The 19,709-nt window shown below is 34.6% G+C and overlaps 1 protein-coding gene across 3 annotated transcripts in view; it reads left to right on the top strand.

Annotated features, from left to right (window-relative positions):
• NEDD4 (neural precursor cell expressed, developmentally down-regulated 4, E3 ubiquitin protein ligase) overlaps window positions 1-19,709 on the top strand; it is a 144,959-nt gene that overhangs the window by 81,460 nt on the left and 43,790 nt on the right. For all 3 annotated transcript variants that reach the window (XM_010836785.1, XM_010836787.1, XM_010836784.1), the window contains 3 exons: window positions 11,221-11,271; window positions 12,906-12,967; window positions 15,688-15,790. In XM_010836785.1, coding sequence (XP_010835087.1) covers window positions 11,221-11,271; window positions 12,906-12,967; window positions 15,688-15,790 — 216 coding nt within the window. The remainder of the gene's footprint in view (window positions 1-11,220; window positions 11,272-12,905; window positions 12,968-15,687; window positions 15,791-19,709) is intronic.

The following is a 19,709-nucleotide window of genomic DNA, read 5'->3' as shown; positions in this document are numbered from 1 at the left end:
ATGTATAGATGTGAGAGTTGGACTGTGAAGAAAGCTAAGTGCCGAAGAATTGATGCTTTTGAACTGTGGTGTTGGAGAAGACTCTTGAGAGTCCCTTGGACTACAAGGAGATCCAACCAGTCCATTCTAAAGGAGACCAGTCCTGGGTGTTCATTGGAAGGACTGAGGCTGAAACTCCAATACTTTGGCCACCTCATGCGAAGAATTGACTCACTAGAAAAGACCCTGATGCTGGGAGGGATTGGGGGCAGGAGGAGAAGGGGAATACAGAGGATAAGATGGCTGGATGACATCACCGACTCAATGCACAAGAATTTGAGTGAACTCTGAGAGTTGGTGATGGACAGAGAGGCCTGGCGTGCTGCGATTCATGGGGTTGCAAAGAGTCCGACATGACTGAGTGACTGAACTGAACTGAACTGAACTGAGGAGTGACTACTGGATTGGCTGTCTGAGTATCACTTAAGAGGAAGGAGGCAGTGATCTATCTTTAAAAAGCCCTCCAGGTGATTCTGACACTCTGAGCTTTGAAAACATCTTGAATGGACTAACTCAACCCAAAACTTTGGAAAGTGTTAGGTTGGAAACAGAAGCATCTTGGCTGCTTTCTCAACTGTCACAGCTTCATTGATCCATTTTAAAAGGATGATATTAGTTCATCTTCTAGAACTTAACTCATTTTTAAATTAAATATCTGAGATTTTACACAGCTCTTTGGTTTCTTAGATTTATAGTCAATATATCTTTCTCAACATTGGCAGCCATTTGCTAGTTTCTCATTTAAACTACAGGTACAGTTCTCTAGGGAATATTAGCTTCCATCTTCTCAAACGTTTGCCTTTTTTCTTTCCCTGGTAGCTTGGCAGACATTCCTAGAAAGAAAAGAAGTAGTATCATAATTTATTGAAGCTCAAAAGAATGAATCTCTGTGTCTATTTTTAATCAAGAATGAATGTTTTTCTCTCTGAAAGGAAGATCCTTACCCCTTTTATGAGTTGTCTAGCTGTGGGTATTTCCTCATTGAATTATAACTTTATATATTTTGTCCTCTTATTTTCCTTTGTTTAGAAATGCAAATGCGAAACTATGGGAAAAATTGATGAGCCCTTCATCTCTTTTGAAGGAGGGGAAGTTGTAATAAATGCAAAACCTTCTTCACTCCTTTAGTTCTCTGGTTTAGGGACATACATACAATGTAAATTGCTTATAAAATTAGGTTAGATATATTAAAATTTAATTTTGACAATTATTATGAAATCCTGTTTATGCCTAATATGTAGTACAACCTGATAACTGTTTACTCCTGCTTTAGATGCCTTCTCTTCTATACCATATGCTATTTATTTAATGTTTATTTTATAATTAATTTTTTATATAGTTGCTTTTCAACGTTGTATTCATTTCTACTGCATAGAAAAGTGAATCAGCTATATATATGCATATATCCTCCTTTTTTTAAAAAATTTTCTTCCCATTTAGGTCACCGCAGAGCACTGAGTGGAGTTCTGTAAGCTATACAATACTGTATTTTTAAAATGGTTTTTGTTTGAAAAGCCTCACAGTAAATTACAAACTACATTTCAAAGGATATAAAGATAGAGGAACAGGTCAAGGTAAATCTTCAGCTTTCACAAGTCTGCAAAGATTCTAGAGTCCTCCAAAGAAACTGAAATTCAGAGGAGGAAAATTCAAAGTGAAACTAATTTAGACAGTGGCTTCCCTGGACTCCCTTCCTACCCCCATCTGTTAGGTTAAAATCCCTTTTAAAATTTGAGAATTGCTAAAGGCTGTAGGATGCAAGTACTGAAATTTTCAAGCAGTATGAAGCTATTATCAAAGAACAAGTACAGTTTGTGTCTTACAGTTAAATCTGCCAGACAGGCTGGCTAGCCAGAGCAAGTCACGAGTTTGGTGTGGTGAGTGTTTGCTTTAAGCAAAGACATCCAGTCTCCACAGCACTGTGATTTTATAGCATAGATCAGATTATACTGTTTGTTTAGCTAACACCATTTTCCCCTCAACATACTAAAAACGATTAAATCAATAAATCTTGAACTTCCAGAAAGATGTGTAAAATAAGCAGATCATAATATAGAGTGAGTCAGTAAGAGGGAAAGTAGAAACTGTAAAAAGTGAAGGAAACAGCAGTTTTACTTACTAAGATTTGTATGTATGAGAAAATAGTTAAGTTGAATTTAGCATGATTTTCATAATCCTTGTTTAATTATAATATTTAGGATGTGGTATACATTCATGTAGTATGAATTTTGAGAGTAAGGATATTCATTAAAAATAATAGTTTTATAAAATTTTGAAAGCAGGAAATATATGGTTTCTTGTTTTTTTTAAAAAATACTGTAAATGAGTCCATTCATAAAAGTTCTGCTTATTTTTCTCAGAGATTCACATGTGCTAATATCCTCTGTGTCAAAATATTGACTTTTCATGTGTTCAAATCAAGAAAACATTTATCCTCTTAAGATAAATAGTAGAATGAGAGTTTAAATTTTACCTTATACAAAGAGGTTTTTAGATAATTTCACTTTAGTGTCTCAGGTTCAGAGTTTTAAATTCTACTCTTCTCTTTTGTGATCTCTGAAATAATTCTTGATCTGTTGCAATATAATCAATCATGGCTTGAGCCTTTTATAGATAGGAATTTGTTTCTTTTTCACTGCCTGCCCCAGTTAATTTTTTTTAGGCTATTAGTGATCTCTGCAGAAGAATCATGACATTTTCGCATAGAGAATTTGAAAGCTGCTGTGTGAAGACAGTAGTTATTGAGCAAGATATTCATGTAAATGCAAACTATCTTAAATCTTTTATCTTGATCTTATCTTTGAAAACTTACATGTGCTTTTCAGTTTACTCAGGACACTACTTCCTTCTGTAACATCCAGTCAGTCATTGAGATCTGCTTCCATTTCAGATTAGTTCAGGTTAGTTTAGTGTAGTATTTATTATTATACAAAATAAAAATTATCTTGGGTGTATATGAAAAATTATAAATACAACTTTATTTGTTGAAGCATTGCTTGTGTGTGTATGCTCAGTTGTGTTCAACTCTTTGGGACTCCACCAGGCTCCTCTGTCCATGGAATTTTTCAGCCAAGAATCCTGGAGAGGGTTGCCATTTCCTATTCCAGGGGATCTTCCTGATCAGGGGACCTTCCCAACCCAGGGATAGAACCCACATCTCTTGTATCTCTTGCAATGGCAGTTGGATTCTTTACCACTGTGCCACCTGGGAAGCCCTGGGCAAAAGACAGAAACAACCTAAATATCTGAACTAGCTAAATAAGTTTCAGTATTCCATACATTGGCATATACTATATCCCCATCAAATATGTAAAATATCTCTTTGTGGACCAAGATTGGACAAGGCATTAGAGATATTGAAGAGCAAAAAATCAAGATACATAAGAGTGTATCAGAGATCACTCTGAATGGTTTCAGACACACCAAACACAAAAAATAACAGCTATTTTCTCTGGGTGGACAGAGTGTAGAGTTAGATGGATGGAGGCTAGGAATTTTTTTCTTTTAATTTTGTACCCTGTGTGTGTTGTTTTAAAATGAACTTGAAAAATTATCTTGATTATAAATTGCTGATAATAGACTTGATGGTAGCTAAATCTGAAAATTGAAACTATGTTATATTTAATGACCAGGTGTAAAGTTCATTTTTAGTGATTAAAATGTATGATTGAAATGAAAAGTTGGATATTACAGCAGAAAACTTTGGCTCTGTTGCTTGGCTCTGATTATAAGGAAGTGATTCTTCCTTTAATATTTTGCTCTGTACAGTAGATTTACCCTGGGAAGTTATCTGTAACTCAGATTTAGTAGAAACACTTTTTAAAGCCAAGTATTCTTCAAAGCTATGACACTTTAACATACCTGTTTTTAAAATTTTGACTTTTTTTTATAACGTTAGGTTCTTGTAATGCAGAGCATTCAGCCGCTCTGCAGGTTTATCAAAGTTAATGTTTGTCTTGATAAACTTAGAGCCATGTATATAGTTCTAATTGAAGTTTTGCAAAAATAGCAATTTGGATTTTTATCTTTTAATATTACAAAAATTGTTTTAAGAGATTAAAATTTGTATCTTTAGATATTGGAAAAAGTGTTTTTTGCTGACTAAACTGTACCCTAGATGGTTGTTTAAAATCACCCGGTGTTCTAAATTCTTTCTCAGATTTTCAGGCATTCTTAAATGACTTCTGTTTTACCAAATGCAAATTTGCTTTATGAAGTGAGCTGTATGCAGTTCAATATAGGAAATAATTCTTACAAAGAAAGGCTTGAATATTCAGTTTGGAACAATTGGTTGGCTAGGGAAACATTAATGAACATCACAGACTGACTTGCCTTCATAGGAATGAATTTTAAACTATTGCTTTTTCTTTGTAAATGGAAAAAGAACCTCTAATTGTCCTATATTTATAGTAACCATATGTCCCAGACTTTCCAGGATAGTTCCAAGTTTTGTATTCTCCATCGCCTCAGACCATGCACATTGATTTTTAGTTTGGAAAATGTGTTCATTCTTCCAGTGTTAGAAATATGGTTCTTTGGGATCATTTCATTTTAAGTAGATGTTAAGAAGCTCATTTTAGATCACCTCTTTTAAAGAAGGAAGATTTGTTGCAAGAACTTTCTAAAATGCATTTTTACATATCAGAAATACTTGAGACGGAACGTTTCAGGATGTGGAATTTTTTGCTCTATGCTCTTATTCACACAGTGCAATCAGTGAAAAAAGGAATATGGGATAAGATGTTTTCTTTCTGTCCCACAGTGACCAGGCACTGCCTCTGTAATGGAGACTGAATCTCTAGGAAAGATTTATAATAAGAAAGAGGTTTTAAAAACTAAGGAGCACAATAAACATGAAAATGTGCTCAGCATTATTGATCATCAAGGAAATGCAAACAAACCTTAATGAGATACCACTTCACACCTTCTAGGAGGGCTGTATCAAAAAGATAGATAATAATAAGTATTGGCAAGGATATAGAGAAATCAAAAACCTTCCTACAGTACTGATGGGAATGTAAAAGGTGCAACCACTTTGGAAAGTCTGGCAGTCCCTCAGAAGATTAAAGAGATACCAAATTACTCAGAAACTCTACTCCTAAGAATATACCCAAGAAAAATGAGATCATGTGTCAGTACTAAAACTTGTACTAGAATATTCATAACAGTCTGATTTATAATTGCCAAAAAATGGGAACAGTCCAAATTTAATCAACAGATAAACAATATGATATGTCCGTATAATGTAATATTTAGCAGTAAAAAAGAAGTGCTGATACTTGCTACAACATGAATGTACCTTGAAAACATTTCTTGTAAGTGAAAGAAGCCAGTCATAAAGAACCTCATATGTAGGACTTCATTTATGTGAAATGTCCAGAATAGGTAAAGCCATAGAGACATAAAGTAGATTGGTGGTTGCCTGGGGCTAAAGAAAGAGGAGGGAAATGGGGAGTGACTACTGATAGATATGGATTTTCTTTTGGGGGTGATGAAAATGTTCTAAAATTGATTGCAAACTTTAAATGGTTGAATTGTATAGGATATGAATTATATCTCAGTAAAGCCATTGTTTTTTAAAGTGGAGTGTCTTTTGCTCATTGGTTGAGACATTCTGTTTTATAGCAGTGGTTCTCAACCAGGGACAGTTTTGCTACCCAAAGGACATTTGGCAATGCCAGGAGACATTTTTGGTCATCACAACTGATGGAGGAGTGCTACTGGCATCTAATTGGTAGAGACCTCATGATGTCGTGAAGTTGCTCAGTCGTGTCCAACTCTTTGTGACCCCATGGACTGTAGCCCACCAGGCTCCTCCATCCATGGAATTTTCTAGGCTAGAGTACTGGAGTGGGTTGCCCTTTCAGGATGCTGCTAAACATCCTTCAGCGCATGGAACAGACCCCACAGCAAGAAAAAGTTTATCTGCCTTATATTGTCAATAGTGCCCAAGTTAAGAAACCCTGTTTTCTATGTGTGTTACTCTAGTGATAAGGGACCACATCAATGTTTTTGAAGCACTAAAAGATCATGAATCATCAAACAGATGATTCATGATCTCACTGAATTCATTTTACTGTGGACAGGGTTATTCAGTAAGACTAAATCCACCAAAAATGTTTTGTTTCTTTACCTGGTTAAGCCTAAACCTATTAGATAATTCAGTTAACCAAAATATTTTATCCCTCAGTTATCCTGATTGAGATTTAACTGTATTTTGTTGTGTTTTACTTTGTTATTCATAGCTTCTTAAAGATGAAATTTATGGGATATAACATCTGCTTGCCATAAAAACAAAAAAAGAAATATACCACAGCATAGCCTTGAGGCTATCATTAAAGGCAACTTGTCCATTTCAAAAATTATCATCAGTTCATGTTCAAGAATAGGAATATGCCCCTAAACTAAGCTAATTTGCTAGGCTTTCTTCTCCAGTCATGCTTCTTTAATGGTATGTATCTATTTGAAATGTCCAAAGATGGGTCCATGGTAAAGGGAGCAGAGGTTTCATTATAATATCTAGCATTTCAAATATAATGGCTAACATTTATTGAATTCTTCAGTTCAGTTCAGTCACTCAGTCGTGTCCAACTCTTTGCGACCCCATGAATCGCAGCACGCCAGGCCTCCCTGTCTATCACCAACTCCCGGAATTCACTCAGACTCACGTCCTTCGAGTCGGTGATGCCATCCAGCCATCTCATCCTCTGTTGTCCCCTTCTTCTCCTGCCCCCAATCCCTCCCAGCATCAGAGTCTTTTCCAATGAGTCAACTTTTCGCATGAGGTGGCCAAAGTACTGGAGTTTCAGCTTTAGCATCATTCCTTCCAAAGAAATCCCAGGGCTGATCTCCTTCAGAATGGACTGGTTGGATCTCCTTGCAGTCCAAGGGACTCTCAAGAGTCTTCTCCAACAGCACAGTTCAAAAGCATCAATTCTTTGGCACTCAGCTTTCTTCACAGTCCAACTCTTACTGCATACTATGTTTTATGCAAAATACTTTGTGTATATTAAATAATTTAATCCTCACAAAACCCTTTTAGAGATTCTTTTTTCTTGTCTCCTGTCTTGAATCCTCTGCATCTTTCCTTACCATGTTGTACTCCCTCATTTTGGCAAAATATATCTTCTGTTACCTTAGAACACCAGTGTCTTTATTCTGCTTTCATTATTGGAAAAGATGTTTTGGCTGGGTATAGAATTCTATGCAGGATACTTTTTTTTTTTCCCTCTCAGAATTTTCAAAGCATTATTTCTTGTCTTTCAGTTTGGAGTATGATCTGTTTTGTATCTCTCAAAGCTCTTGGAATTTCTTTATCTCTGGTGCTTTGAAATGTCACAGTGATGTGCCTTGCTGTGGGTCTTTTCTTCAACCATTTTCCTTAATACTCAGTGAGGCCTTCCACTGTCAAAATTCATTTTCTTGAGTATAAGGAAAATTTCTTAAAATGCCTCTTTGATTATTCCTTCCCTGTATTTTTTTTTCTTTCTGGAATGCCTTCTACTTAGAAGTTGACGTTTAGAATTTATCCTGTAATTTCCTTACTTGGGGAATTCTGCAGTCTTTTTCTTTGATGTTTTAGTTCTGCTTTCTGAGAAATTTCTTTAACTCTAGCTTAAACATTTATTTTCAGATAATGTTTAATTCCCAAGAGTTCTTTCTTGTTTTTTAATTGCTTCTTTTTATATATATATAACTTTTTATCCTATTTGCTAGATGTTTGTCTCTTATCTCCAAGAACATTAGTTTTTCTCAAGTATTTCTCCTGCAGTCTGACTTAATTCTTATTCATTTGACTCCCTTCTTGCTGCTTGTTTTTTGGATTAGGTCTCTTATTTTTTTTCTTGTAAAAAACTTTCCTCAAATAGTTAATCATCTTTAACTGTCCATAATGTGTAAGATTCAGGGTTTTTGCCTGCTGATATGATTCATTGAGAAGTGCACCAACAGCATTTTTATAGTATTCTTACCAAAAAATGCATAACCTAAATTCAGCCATGAAGAAACAATACACAAACCCAAATTGAGGAATATCCTATAATTAGCCAGTACTCTTTTAAAATGTCAAGATTATGAAAAACAAAGAGACTGAGGTACTTTCCAGATTAAGAAACTAAGGAGACATGGCAATTAAATGTAATGTATGATCCTAGATTGAACCCTGGACCAAGATTAGTATGATAGTTTGTGAAATTTGAGTAAGATCTGTAGATTAGTTAATGTTATTCCTGGTTTTTTTATGCAACTCAATAGCAAAAAGCAAACAATCCAATTTAAAAATGGACAAAGGATATAAATAGATGTTTTTCCAAAGAAGACATACAGATGGCCAACAGACACCTGAAAAGATGTTCATTATAACTGATAAGGAAAAGGCAAATCAAAAGTATAATGAGATATATAATCTCACACACGTCATAATGCCTATTTTCAAAAAGACAAGTGCTAGTAACAAGTGCTACCAACAATGCTGAGATAAGGAACCCTTATGCACTGTTGGTAGGAATGTAAACTGGTACAGCCACTATGAAAAACAGTATGGAGATTTCTAAAAAAAATTGAAACTAGAACTGCCATATGATCTAGCCATTCCATTTTGGGGTATTTATCCAAAGAAGAAAAAAATACTCACTTGAAAAGATATATGCACTCTCATATTCAAAAATACACACACACACCCCATGGAATATTATTCAGCCATAAGAATAGAATTAAATCTTGCCATTTGCAACACCATGGATGGACCTTGATGGCATTATGCAAAGTGAAATAACTCAGAGAAAGACACATAATGTATGCTCTCACCTATATGTGGAATATAAAAACAAAACAAGCAAAAACCAAGCTTATGCAGAAAAGATTGATGGTTGTCAGAGGCAGGAGATGAGGAGTCGGGTAAATCGGTGAAGGGAGTCAAAAGATACACACTCACAGTTTTAAAATAAATAAGTCTTGAGGACTTACTCTACAGCATGGTAACTATAGCTAATAATACTGTATCACATATTTTAAAGTTGCTGAGAGTAAATCTTAAAAGTTCTCATCATAAGAAGAAAAAGTCTGTAACTATGCATGGTGACCAATGTTAACTAATTTTGTAATGGTGATCATTTTGCAGTGTATACAAATATTAAATCATTATGTTGTACATCTGAAACTCATAAAATGTTGCATGTCAGTTATTTCTCAATTTTTTAAAAATTAAGTATGTGGATGGATACATGCAAGAAAGTCTCAGAGAAGTTACTTAACGGTTAATCCTAGTTCTCCTGGGGAACTAAGATTGGAAGAGGAGGAACTAGGATCAGAGGGTCAAGGTTTTCATAAGCCTGCGTGTGTGCTAAGTTGCTTCAGTTGTGTCTGACTCTTTGCAACCCTATGGACTGTAACCTGACCCATCTCTTCTGTCCAAGGGAATTCTCCAGGCAAGAGTACTGAGTGGGTTGCCATGCCCTCCTCCAAGAGATCTTCCCGGCCCAGGGATCGAATCTGCATTTCTTCTGTCTCCCGCATGGCCAGACTGGTTCTTTACGACCAGTGCCACTCATAAATTGATTAAGATTATGGGTGACAGATATTTACAGTCTGTTATATATATAGGGTTTTTTTTTTTTTAACAATTAAACAAGCTTAAGAATAAAAGATTGAATAAACAGAAGTGTTAATGAAGTGAAGTCACTCAGTCGTGTCCGACTCTTTGCGACCCCATGGATTGTGGCCTATCAGGCTCTTCTGTCCAAGGGATTTTCCAGGCAAGAGTGCCGGAGTGGACTGCCATTTCCTTCTCCAGGGGATCTTCCCAACCCAGGAATTGAACCCGGGTCTCCCGCATTGCTGGCAGACGCTTTACCATCTGAGCCACCAGGGGGTTTGCCTAGTTTTGATCATTGTGCTAGGGTTATATGAGATGTTAATATTTGGAGAAGCTGGTGACTTTATTCTGAAAATATTTTTCTGCCTTATCTTCTTTCTCTGTCTCTCTCTTTTTCTCTTCTCTTTTCCTTCCCCCCTTCTCCTTTCTGGAACTTCACTGCCATATATATTATACTGCTTGGTATTTTACCACAAGTCCTCTTTTTTTATATTATGTAAATTCTATTGATGTATCTTCAGGTTCACAGAACTTTTCTCTAGTCATTTTCAGTCATATGTTAAGCCGATCCACTGATCTTCAATTCCTATATTCTATTTATTAGTTATATATGTATTTCAAGCTATACATTTAACTCACTTTTATAATTCCTATTTCATTTTATATTTTTCATTTCTTTTATAGATTCCTCATATATTTGTTTATTTTGACCTTATTTTCCATTTTATGTCCTTGAACATCTCTGTAATAGTTACTTTTAATTTTCTTTTCTGCCAGTTCCAAGATCTGGATTATCTTGTTGTCTTTTAATTACCTTTTGCTTCTGAGTCCTATTTTTCTATTTCTTAGTATGCTCAGTGACTTTTATTGTATATAAGACTGTGTAAGTGGCACATGATGAAGAAGACATTGAGTTTGATCATCTTTCCCTGAAAAGTGTTGATTTTTGTTGTAGCGGGTTGGTAACTGAATTCTAAATGCTAGCTTCCCTAGGAAAATATCAACTATGAAATCTATGCTGAGTTCTTTCAGCCTTTAGGAATTTGGGTGGAGTTTATACATAGATCTGGAGGGACTCTTATGGCTTCTTCCTTTTGGGAGTTGTCCCCCTCACTTTCCAGTTAGACTGTTGACTTTAAGTTTTCAGACTCCTCAAATGAGTAAGATTTCTGATTTCTCTGTGAGTTCCAGTCATTCAGATGAATTGTGGAGTACTGCCAGGTGAAAAGCCATATAAACAGGAATCCTACCTAGTACAGTTCATTCTTTCAAGGACTGACTCCTTTCTAGTTTCTGCTTGCTTTTGGTCATTCTGTGTTGCTTTCAAATAGTTGTTTAATATATTTTCAGAGTATATAGTTGTTATCTTCAGAAGGCTCAATGTAATTTAGTCTATTCTGCCATTACCAGAAGTTGTACCATATCACCTTTTATTTTCCATTGATTTTTTCGTAAATATTTCATAGAGTTAAACAAAGAAACACAAAAAAACTTCTATATATTTTTATGAATGATGACAATAGCTATCAAAGTTTTCCAGAAAGATCAAGCATATTACTAATGTTATTTTTTTCTTTTTTCTTTGGTAGACAAGAGATGATTTCTTAGGTCAAGTGGATGTTCCTCTTTATCCATTACCGGTTGGTATAGATGTCCATGATTTTACTTTCTAATGTTTATTCTTTTTATTTTAATAAATCCTTAACAGATACACAATATAGTAAATGTAAGTATTTGATTTGTAAAGTGTATACTGCTGTTAATTCTTGAGCCTCTTATTTTCTGAAAACATCTCAATTTTCCATTTTAGTTTTAAGATTCCCTTATATGAAACCCAGTAAGAAATAGAGTTGGGAAGGGAACTGGGGGGAGATTGGAAATACTATATGTATGGCTGGGTCACTTTGCTGTGCATCTGAAAGTATCACAACATTGTTAATTGGATATATTCCAATATAAAATACAAATTTTAATTTTTTTAAAAAAGGCCTAAGTGAACTTAGAAGGTATGACAAGGGCCTGAATTTTTTTTTAAAAAGAAAGAAATAGAGAGCCCCTGAAGTTGGTTGACATCCTGAAAGCGTTGTTTGAGGGAGATCGTTTTGAAAATATTTTACTGAAAAACTAGACTGGGGAAAGCTTAGTTTCACAGAAAGAAGTTGATCAATTACAACAACGTGGGCATGAAACTGAATATGGACCAACCATACAGCAACAGAAGAAAACAGATTCAGGAGATATTTCATTACGTGATATTATTGGACCAGGAGCTCCAGTTGAAAAAAGCAAAAGAAGCAGAAAGTAAAGATAATACATGTTGAACTTGGGAGATAAGGGTGGTATCTCAAGCAAAAAGAGTAGGAGGAAAGCCTTTTTTTTTTTTTTAAGATATGGTAAGTTTATTTTTGGCCGTATTGCATATCAGTTGAAAACAAGAAAAATGAAACTTAAAGCAGGCAACCGAAGAGGTATAAAAATAAATTGTGTAGGGAAAAGGGTCTGGAAGGATTGAGAGTTATCACTGCTGAGGTAACTGCAGAATCTCTGAGAAGGATGGGCTGTCCAAATGAGAGGGATGAAAGCGTTGAAGGCCAAACACTGAAAGTTCATCAGTGTGCTTCTGTCAGAGGAGAAAGAAGACAGACCAAGAGAATACAGAAAAGACCCAAGTGAAATGATGTCATGAGAATTTAAGAGTTTCTAGATGTAATGGGTAGTTTAACAATGTCAAATGCAGCAGAGAAGTAAAGAATAATAAAAACAAAGGGCTGTTGAACTTGGTAAGAAAGAGAAGTACTAATTCTTGATCAATCTTTTCAGATGTTTATTGTCTCTCTACAGTCTTTAGACATTGCAAACTTTTAATAATGAATTTAATCCAGTCGTATTTTCCAAGCTGCTTACTTTTTTTGTTCTAGAATTGCCTCTGTGGTCTAACCACGCCAACATTTTATTGAATACATACTCCATATTGTTTTGGGGCACAAATACACTAACCGTTCTCTAGTGTTTTTCTGCTTTTACCCTCCTTTTGGCCTCACAAACACCTGCTCAGATAGTTTTATACTGACTTGTGCTGCCAGGAGCAATTCCTACAGGGCAGGAAGGTGAAAGTATTGTCAAATCACCAATTGTAACCATTTAATAAGCTAAATCTACTTTTTTCTGACTTCTAACTTCAATTATGCCTTAAGTCATAGTTTATGAATATTCTTGAAAAGTATATATTTTTGTTGTTATAGATATATCTTGAAAACCCACTGTTTTATTCTAGACAGAAAATCCAAGAATGGAGAGACCATATACATTTAAGGATTTTGTTCTTCATCCAAGAAGGTCAGTAAATATAAAATAATAGCTTATGAAGGGTTTTTAAAAATATCATTATACTTTACAGTAGCCCCTTTGGAAAATCAGTTTAAACCTTTGTAAATAAGCTACTTTTAAATATTAGTTTTTTAAAGCTTTATTGCTGTTTCTGATTAAAAAGTAATTTCTGGTGATCTAGTGGTTAAGACTTCGCCTACCAATGCAGGGGGTGCAGGTTTGACCCCTGATCAGGGAGCTAAGATCTCACATGCCTCACAGCCTAAAAACCATAACATAAAACAAAAGTAATATTATAACAAATTCAATAAGGGCTTTAAAAATGGTCCACATCAAAAAGTCAAAAACAGTTATATATGCATAGTACAAAAATTCTGAAAATATAGAAAAGTGATCATACTCCTTTGGGAAAGACTTTTCTCTCTAATATTTATCAGACTAGAAGAATGAAATATGTCATTACTTTATATGTATTTTATATCTTATACTGTGTGTAATTTTGTCATACTGTGTTTTGAAAAATTGCAAACATCAGTTTATCTAAAAAAAAAATACCTAGGGAGTTCTCTGGTGGTCCAGCAGTTAGAACTCCATACTTTCACTGTCATAGCCCCGGTTCAGTCCCTGTAGGGGAACTAAGATCCCCTAAGCTGCATGGCACAGCCAAAAAAAAGAATCCAACTTGATACAAAAACATTTTCAAGGAAATGTAACTACATTTTGCATACTTTCATTTAAAAAAAATTTCAGAAAACTCAAATATTTAGAGAAAATACATGAGCAAAGACTGTAATTTAAAACCCAAATAGCATGTTCATAATTCCATTTTCCTAAACTGAATTACTTGATTTTTGTCAAAAACTTTTAAGTTTAAGCTTTAAATAAAACCCCTTTTGATCTTCTATACCACATAATCTAGTAAAATCTAGTTAAGACATGTATGGGAATTTACTGACAAAAAGGTCAAAGTAAAGCCAAGAAACGACATCTGTGCAAAACTATTTGTTTTCTCTTTAAAACTAGAAAATGCAATTGAACTTAGTAAAATTTTTGATTAAAAAATTTAAATATTCATTGTAATATAAATTTAAATAAAGGGAACAGTGGTCTTTGACTGTATTCATATTTACTGTCTAAAGTCACATTTAATTTCTGTAGAAGTTGTGCAATGTGAGTCCCTTTTCTTGCTTTAATTTTGAATTGATTGTGACATCTGTATACCAAGAATAACTAACTAGTTCTTCTCTTATTTGGTTGCCCTAATAACCTGCTTTTCAATTTGTTGAATGCTTTCTGGTGTCTTTATCTTTAAAACACTATAACAGTTTACATCTTCTGTCTGCACTGGTATTGCTGCAAGTGCAGAAAGAGTTTTATCCAACTACATTATTAGATTATTTTTGAACATCAATAAATTTAAACCCTCAGGCTTATTATCTAGTTGGAAAAACGTAATAAAACCTATCATTGTAGAGAAACCCTCCTATAAAATATTACCTGAGTAAGTTTTCTGTATCTATCTTTTATAAGAAGTCATAGAGTGTTCATACCCCCTTAACTATGGAGACACGAGTCACATTAGTGATCTGGAAATAAGCACTGGGGGCTTACTGACCAGTCAGGGAAGGATACTTTCCAAATCCATGAGAACTGTGTAGAGAAGAACAACTAAAAAGATTAAGAGAGGCATAGGGGAGTACCTCTTGAAGACAGGAGGAAAAATTAGGACCCTTATGTCTTATTATATAACTGAAATCTATAAAAATTATCCAGAAAACCAATATAGAAAGCTATGACAAGCAAGGATTTCCTAAGTAAACAGGATGCTGTTATAGAATTGGTGGGGGCAATAGACAGAGTTAGGTCTTAAGTTAGAAGCTTAAGAAAGACAGGTTTTTAAAAAAAAAAAAAATTTTTTAAAAATCTGCCTGCAATGCAGGAGACCTGGGTTCAATCCCTGGTCAGGGAACTAAGATCCCACATGCTGTGGGTGTGGCAAAAATAAATTTAAAAAATTTTTAATTAAATATTACTACTCTGGGAAGCAACCCTTAACTTAGACAACTCATTTTTCTAAGAGGTGGTATGAGATACAGTATGAAAGTAGATTAGATAAATTAATATGTGACAGATTCAAACAGCTGTCAAAGACATTAGGTTTCAGATAGTTACCTGACCTTGCTCTCTACTTTTCTATTATACAACATGGCTAGATTATTATCCCTAAAGCACATCTGTGAGGATGCCTTTCCCTATCCTCCAAATTCTATGCAAAATAAAATCTAAAAGTTCTACTTCACTTAGACCTCATCAGCTGGACCATTCCCACCTCCTTTAATTCAGCCAACCTCAGCTACTTCCAATTCCTTAAATGCACCCCTGGTTTCCCATCTATTTCCTTATTTTTGCCCTCTTCTCTACTCTTATGCCTTTCCCTGACTGCCATAGATCAAAATCCTCCCCAGTCTTGTAGCCCAACCTAGATGCCAGCTTCTCTTTCAAGATCTCTGTGATCTTTCACTTAAACTTCCATAGTTCCTTATTTATCTCATAACAATTATTTATTTATGGATGTTTCTTTTTCTCCACCATCTATTCCTTTTTCTTCTGCATTGAAACTTGTCTTGAATCTCTCCTAGTAAGCTAGTAGATGTTCAATGAACTCTTATTGAATGAATGGTTTTCTTCCTAGTGTTAAAGTTGTATGAATTATTATTTTCTTTCTACAGTCACAAATCAAGAGTTAAAGGTTATCTGAGATTAAAAATGACTTACTTACCTAAAACCAGTGGCTCAGAAGACGATAACACAGAACAGGCTGAGGAATTAGAGGTGAGATTTTATAAATATTTGGTTAAACTAAGAAGAAAAATATCCAATTTCTTATTTTACTATACTCTAAAGAAAAAATAACTGCTTAATAAAGTTAAATGTGTGCAATAAAAATTACTTCCCTAGACATTTGTTTATTTTACCCAAGAATTTGTTAAACATTTCTTTCCTCTAAGGATATTTCTGTGAAATGAATGGCCATTACTGATGGCATTCTTAAAGCTTAAGGAATAGAGATTACAATGTTTATAAATGAAAGCATTTGTTGTAATTAAGTCATTAACTGTTTCTAGTTTTTCAGAGTTTTCTAAAAACATGTCATGTGCCCCCTCTATTAAAGTAAGAACACAATTTATTGTTTGAAAGTTAAATATATGGAAAATTTGAAGATGCTACTTAGGAACTTCTTTATGAAATGTAATTCCTGTTACTTTTCCTATCATGGTTGGGGTGGGTGTGGGAGGGCTCATAGAAAAGGAGACTAAGAGAGAGAGAGAAAAAAAATATATAAGTGATCTAATAAAAAGCCACATTTATTGGAGGCCAAAAGAAGTTAACCATCTTCATGGGTGATAGGATAAAAGGAAGTCCAGTCAAGGATTTGGGCAGAGCCACCTACATTTGGGATAAGTGAAGAAGAGGCAGAGAACATGTATTTGGAATAGAATTGGACAGGGATTTGGAACCCTCCTAGTCGCGAGCTCTGCCACTTATGAGCTGAGTGACCATGTGGCCAACTCAACCATGAGTTGAGTGACCACTCAACCCTCTCTGCACTTCGGGTTCTTCCTTTGCAGAGTGACAGGATGTACTGCTACCCTTAGGGTTTCTTCCAGCACAAAAAATTTGTGATCTGAAAAGGGAACAAAAACATTTGCCTCTTGAGGTTCCCACTTAACAAACATTATCATCAGAAGGTAGCACCTTATTCTAACCACATTGACTGAAAGCACCCTTTGTTGTGGCATCAGTTTGCTTTGGAGGGGTTGTGTGTGTGCCTCTTCCTCAGTAGTCATGCTTTTTTGATTAAGGGTCTGCTAAAGTCTCCAGAAGAACTGTCAGGATGAGGGACCCTTCCCCAGGGCTGGGCTTTGCATCACACACCCAAACATCTTGAGAAAGTTTGATAACAAGCAGTGCTTTTGCGACAAAGATTCCTGGGAATTTTTTTTATATGCACTGATGAGATTTTACTTTGTGGGGGAATCTATAACAACAGAAAGAAAGAACTTTTTTCTTTAAATAGTTAGCCGTATTACTCTGGTGACCAAAGAAATTTAATATCCTCTCTCATGTCTAATGCCCTTATTTGATACCTTTTTTTTTTCTTTTTAGTTTTTCTTTGATGTGTCATATAATAATCTTTTTTTTTTTTTAATTTAGGAATTTATTGAGTAGAATTTTCTCTCTAACTGGCATTTTAGTGCACAGGGAAACCTGAATAATGGAATTCTGTTTGAAATGAAGGATGTCTGCTATAAAGAAAGAAAATTCTTTATTTAGTAACTTAAAAAATTTCTAACAGCATTTCATTATTTGGTAACCTGCTCCAAGTTTTGCCCACATGCATGTATCACAGGTACCTTATTCACAGTTCAGTTTCTGTGGGTAGAGCTGCTTCGCTTCATTTTGTGGTCTCATGTCTCAACTTTGAATTCCCTCAGAATCCACCTTATAATTTCAGTAGATGTAAGCATGTAGGAGTTTATTTATGAAAGGCCCTAGGAATTCAAACACATGAATCTGTGCTTATTTATCTTCTGTGTAGCTAATGACCAGAGAAGTCTTGTCTTTGACATCTGGTTTGTGACTGAATATATAAAATCCTACCATTTAAAGAAAACAGTTGTCATTTTCAAAAGAGGCTCACTCTTAGGCAGTGTATACCCTGGTAGGATAAAGTTTGGTAAAGTGTGACTGTAGTACATAATTATGTAGTATTTTTTTTGTGCCCCTTGTAACTTTAGGTTTAGCTCTATGTATTTTATGTGGTTACTACTACTGTATTTGCTGTACCTCTGAATGCTTTCTTTTTGACCATCTTTGATTGTTAAATTGTGGGTGGTTGCATGTTAGCTTTGAGGTTAGTAAATAAATAACATACATTGATCCTTAGAAAATTATTTTGTGAAGAATATTAGCTGATACATGTTTAATAGGGAGGCATTCTATACTGAAAATGAAAACCCATTCTTTCTAAACAATGTTTATATTTAGAAATGGGTAAACAAATGGATAACTATACTTCTTCTCAAACTGAAACAGGTTTTTAAAAAAATAGGCCCTTAATTAAATTAGTTTTTTTCCCCTCCAGAAGTTTACTTGAGTAACATAAATTCAATTAAAAAAAACCTTTAATAGAGAAATCTTTTAAGAAGATTCTAAAGAAATATTTTTGGTACCATTTTCCAAGCTCTGAATATTTTTATAATCTTCTACAGCAGTAGTGAGGACCTATTTATTAATAAATTTTATTAATCTGCAGAAAAATAATCAGTGACCATATTTTTAAAAATTGGTCCTTTTTTTCCAAGAGAGTGAAATATAAAAATTCAACTCACATGCTTTTAAAATTGAGACCAGAGAAATAAAATGTGATTTGATATGTACAGACTGATTTTTAGATATATAGATCTTCTATCATAATCATTTAAGGGAAAGGAAGTGAGAGAGAGAAGGAAGGTAAACATCAATGGCGAGAAAAAGTAGAGGGAAGAGAGAAAGAATGGAGTTCCTGGCAATAAAAAGAAACAAAATTAGCAAGATGTCAGTTCCTATCGAAGAAATGAAAAGAAAATAAAGAAGGAGAAAGAGAAGGAATCTGTTTTACTTCCCATCCATATGTCTTTTCCTGGAATAATTTTGTCTGTCTTCCTCTCTCCTATGCCTCACCTTCCATTCCACCTCAGTCTATAACCCTCTCCTTGGCACTAGCCAAAGATCAACCCTGCTTCAGCCTTATCCTGTTCTGTGTGCTGCCAGAAAACAATTGTTTTCTTCCCAAGGTCTCCCTGACCCTTCCTGTTCAGACCCCACCTTCCAAGAGGGAAGAATTCTCTTCTGTCTTCTAAACCATCACCTGGCTGGCACAGCAGTCCTCCAGTACTAGATCCCCAATGTCTAGGCAGAAAAAAAAGACTCTATATATTAAGGAAATTATTTTTTACCTATTATTATGGTACCAAATATGTTCCCCAGTTTCTCTCTCTCTCTTTTTTTTTTTTTACTTTTATTTAGTAGTTTTTGCCATGTACAAATTTGGGGGATTATAATCAAATCACTCAGCCTCTTTCAGGCCATCTGGGTTTGATGTCATACTTAATGGTTTTTTACTCCTAGAATATACTTTTTTAATATCCCTAGATTTGTTCTAATACATTTTGGTTTTACTTTGTAACATTTTAAGTATTGCTCAATCTGTAACATTCTGGTTATAAGGTATGAGGTAGCAGTGCAAATAATTTTTCCCTTTTTTTCCTAAGTAATTTGCTTATCTTCCTACAGATTTGAAATGCCTGTATCATATACTGAATTCTATAAATTGGATTCTCTTTCTTAGCTTTCCAATTCTATTAATTAATTGTGGTTTATGTTATGTTTTATCTGATAAAGTTTATCTTCACTCATCTTTTTTGGAATTGTGCTGATTATTTTTGCTTGTTTTTGTTTCTATTTGAACTTGAAAATGGCTTTGTCATGTTATATTAAAAATCCATGATGTAGTCTTATTTAAATCTTGACAATTTTATAAATTAACTTGGGGAGAATTGATGTCTTTGTGAGATTAAATCTCCCTAGCCAAGATCACATTGTCTTTTCATTCACTCAGGTCTTCTCTCGTGTACCTTTTAGGAGAATTTTAAAGTTTTCATTGCTAGTTTATTTATGCTTCCTAACCATATCGGTGTTTAGCAGAACC

The sequence above is a fragment of the Bison bison genome, unplaced genomic scaffold (assembly GCF_000754665.1).
Source record: "Bison bison bison isolate TAMUID 2011002044 unplaced genomic scaffold, Bison_UMD1.0 scf7180017864066, whole genome shotgun sequence".
Lineage (NCBI taxonomy): Eukaryota > Metazoa > Chordata > Mammalia > Artiodactyla > Bovidae > Bison > Bison bison.
Note: the sequence above shows the minus strand (reverse complement) of the source record. Positions and strands in the feature narration are given on the sequence as shown.